This window comes from Olea europaea, chromosome 1, assembly GCF_002742605.1.
Source record: "Olea europaea var. sylvestris chromosome 1, O_europaea_v1, whole genome shotgun sequence".
NCBI classification, from domain to species: domain Eukaryota; kingdom Viridiplantae; phylum Streptophyta; class Magnoliopsida; order Lamiales; family Oleaceae; genus Olea; species Olea europaea.
The window spans coordinates 12,153,268-12,155,778 of record NC_036237.1 but is presented as its reverse complement, the minus strand read 5'-3'; the positions used below and the strand labels follow the sequence as shown (position 1 = coordinate 12,155,778).

Below are 2,511 nucleotides of genomic sequence, written 5' to 3'. Positions count from 1 at the left end.
GAAATTTGGAAACTCAGGTGGGACAATTAGCTATAGTATTAACTGGCAGAGCACCGAGAAACTTGCCAAGTAACACGAAAATAAACCAGAAGGAGCACGCTAAGGCAATTACAACTCGAACTGGAAAGAAACTACCAGAAATTCATGTAAAAAGGCTAGGTGCAAATTAAGAAACAGAATTCTCAACTATAGAATAACCTATAGAGCATGATAAACAGATGGAGGAATCCGCCCCAGCTGAAAAACCGGACAAAACACAGAGTAAAGCAATTGTTAACCCTCACGAACCTCCCATAACTTTTCCACAGAGGCTGAAAAAGCAGAAGTTAGAGCAGCAATACAAGAAATTTCTTGAAGTTTTCAAAAAACTCCACATCAACATCCCACTCGCCGATGCATTATTTCAGATGCCTAGCCACGCAAAGCTCCTGAAGGACATATTATCAAATAAACGCAAGCTAGGGGATCATGAAACAATAATGCTAACAGAGGAATGCAGCGCCAGAATTCAGAAAAAGCTCCCACTAAAATTGAAAGATCCAGGGAGTTTTACTGTTCCTTGCACTATTGGTGAAGTTCATTTTGATAAAGCTCTGTGTGATCTTGGTGCAAGTATTAATTTAATGCCTCTATCTGTTTTTAGGAAACTTAGCGTAGGAGAGGCTAAGGCGACTACTGTAACGCTCCAGCTGGCTGACAGATCGTTAACATATCCCAGGGGAATAATTGAAGATGTGCTTGTTCAGGTGGAAAAATTCATATTCCCTGCGGATTTCCTGATCTTGGGCATGGAAGAAGACAAGGATATTCCATTGATACTGGGCAGACCATTTTTGCCAATAGGAAGATCCTTGATCGATGTTCAGCATGGGCAACTGATATTGAGACTGGGAGAAGAGCAGATCTCGTTTAATGTTTTCAAGGCAATGAAACTACCTACAAAGATAGATTGTTGTTTCCAGATCGACACGATTGACAAGGTAATCCAAGACTCATTTTTGCTACACAACCCATCAGATGCATACGAAGCTTGCATCGTACATTCGCAGTCAATGCAGTCCGATTCAATGGAGATGAAAACTTGTGCAAGGTTTCTGGATACCAACCTACCTTATACGCGAAAAAGGCATTTTGAGGAGCTTGGAGTAGGACCTACGAAACCACTACCATCTATTCAGCAGCCATCGAAACTAGAACTCAAGCAGTTACCACCACACCTCAAATATACGTACTTGGGTAAATCCTGTACACTCCCTGTGATCATTTCAAACACAATTAGCGAAGTGGAAGAAGAGAAACTGCTTAGGGTACTTAGGGAAAATAAGACAGCAATTAGATGGACCATAGCAGATATCAAAAAAATTAGCCCTTCACTGTGCATGCACAAGATTCTCATGGAAGAGAACTTCCGGCCAACCATAGAAAGTCAGCGAAAGTTGAATCTAAACATGAAGAAAGTGGTCAGAGCAAAGGTACTCAAACTTCTAGACGCTGGAATCATCTATCAGATATCAGACAGTGCATGGACTAGCCCAGTTCTGATGGTGCCAAAGAAAGGAGGAATAACGGTAGTGCCCAATGAGAAGAATAAGTTGATACCAACCAGAACAGTCATAGGATGGAGGGTTTGTATTGATTACCGCAAACTCAAAGCAACAACAAGGAAATATCACTTTCCCTTTCCTTTTATAGACCAAATGTTGGAGAGATTGGCAAGTCACTCACATTACTGCTTCCTCAACGGGTATTCGGGTTACAATCAGATACCAGTGGCACCAGACGATCAAGAGAAAACTACATTCACGTGCCCTTACGGTACTTTCACATACTGCAGGATGCCCTTCGGTCTTTACAACGCCCTTGCCACTTTTCAACGTTGTATGATGGCAATTTTCTTAGACATGGTAGAGAAATTTATTGAGATATTTATAGATGACTTCTCGATCTTCGGGTCTTCGTTTGACGAGTGTTTGGAACACTTGAATATGGTATTTCAAAGATGCAAGGAAATCAATTTAGTATTAAACTAGAAAAAATATCACTTCATGGTGCAAGAGGGGATCGTACTTGGGCATCGGGTCTCAGCAAAAGGGATTGAGGTGGACAAAGCAAAGATTCAAGTTATTGAAAAGTTACCACCACCAACATTAGTTAAAGGGGTTCGCAGCTTCTTGGGATATGCTGGATTTTACAGGAGATTCATAAAAGATTTTTCAAAAATCACCAAGCCCCTCTGCAATCTGTTAATTAAAGACGTGCCCTTCGAATTTAATGTGGAATTTTTGAAAGCTTTCAACACTCTAAAGGAGAAACTCACGTCGGCGCCAATAATTGTAGCACCTAATTGGGAGTTGCCTTTCGAGTTAATGTGCGATGCTAGTGATCATGCTGTAGGTGCAGTATTGGGGCAGCGAAAGAACAAGATTTTCCATGTAATATATTACGCAAGCTGAAAATTGAATGATGCCCAGATCAACTACGCGACCACTGAGAAGGAGCTCTTGGCGGTGG

The 2,511-nt window shown here is 41.3% G+C and overlaps 1 protein-coding gene across 1 annotated transcript; it reads left to right on the top strand.

Moving 5' to 3' along the window:
* Positions 1-623: 623 nt before the first annotated feature.
* Positions 624-2,030, top strand: LOC111404494. Its single transcript, XM_023033294.1, has one exon. The coding sequence runs from the start codon at positions 624-626 to the stop codon at positions 2,028-2,030; it is 1,407 nt and encodes a 468-aa protein (XP_022889062.1).
* The last annotated feature ends 481 nt before the right edge of the window (positions 2,031-2,511 follow it).

Coding starts and splice junctions, on each gene's coding strand:
- LOC111404494 (XM_023033294.1), top strand. CDS start 624: ATGCCTCTATCTGTTTTTAGGAAACTTAGCGTAGGAGAGGCTAAGGCG.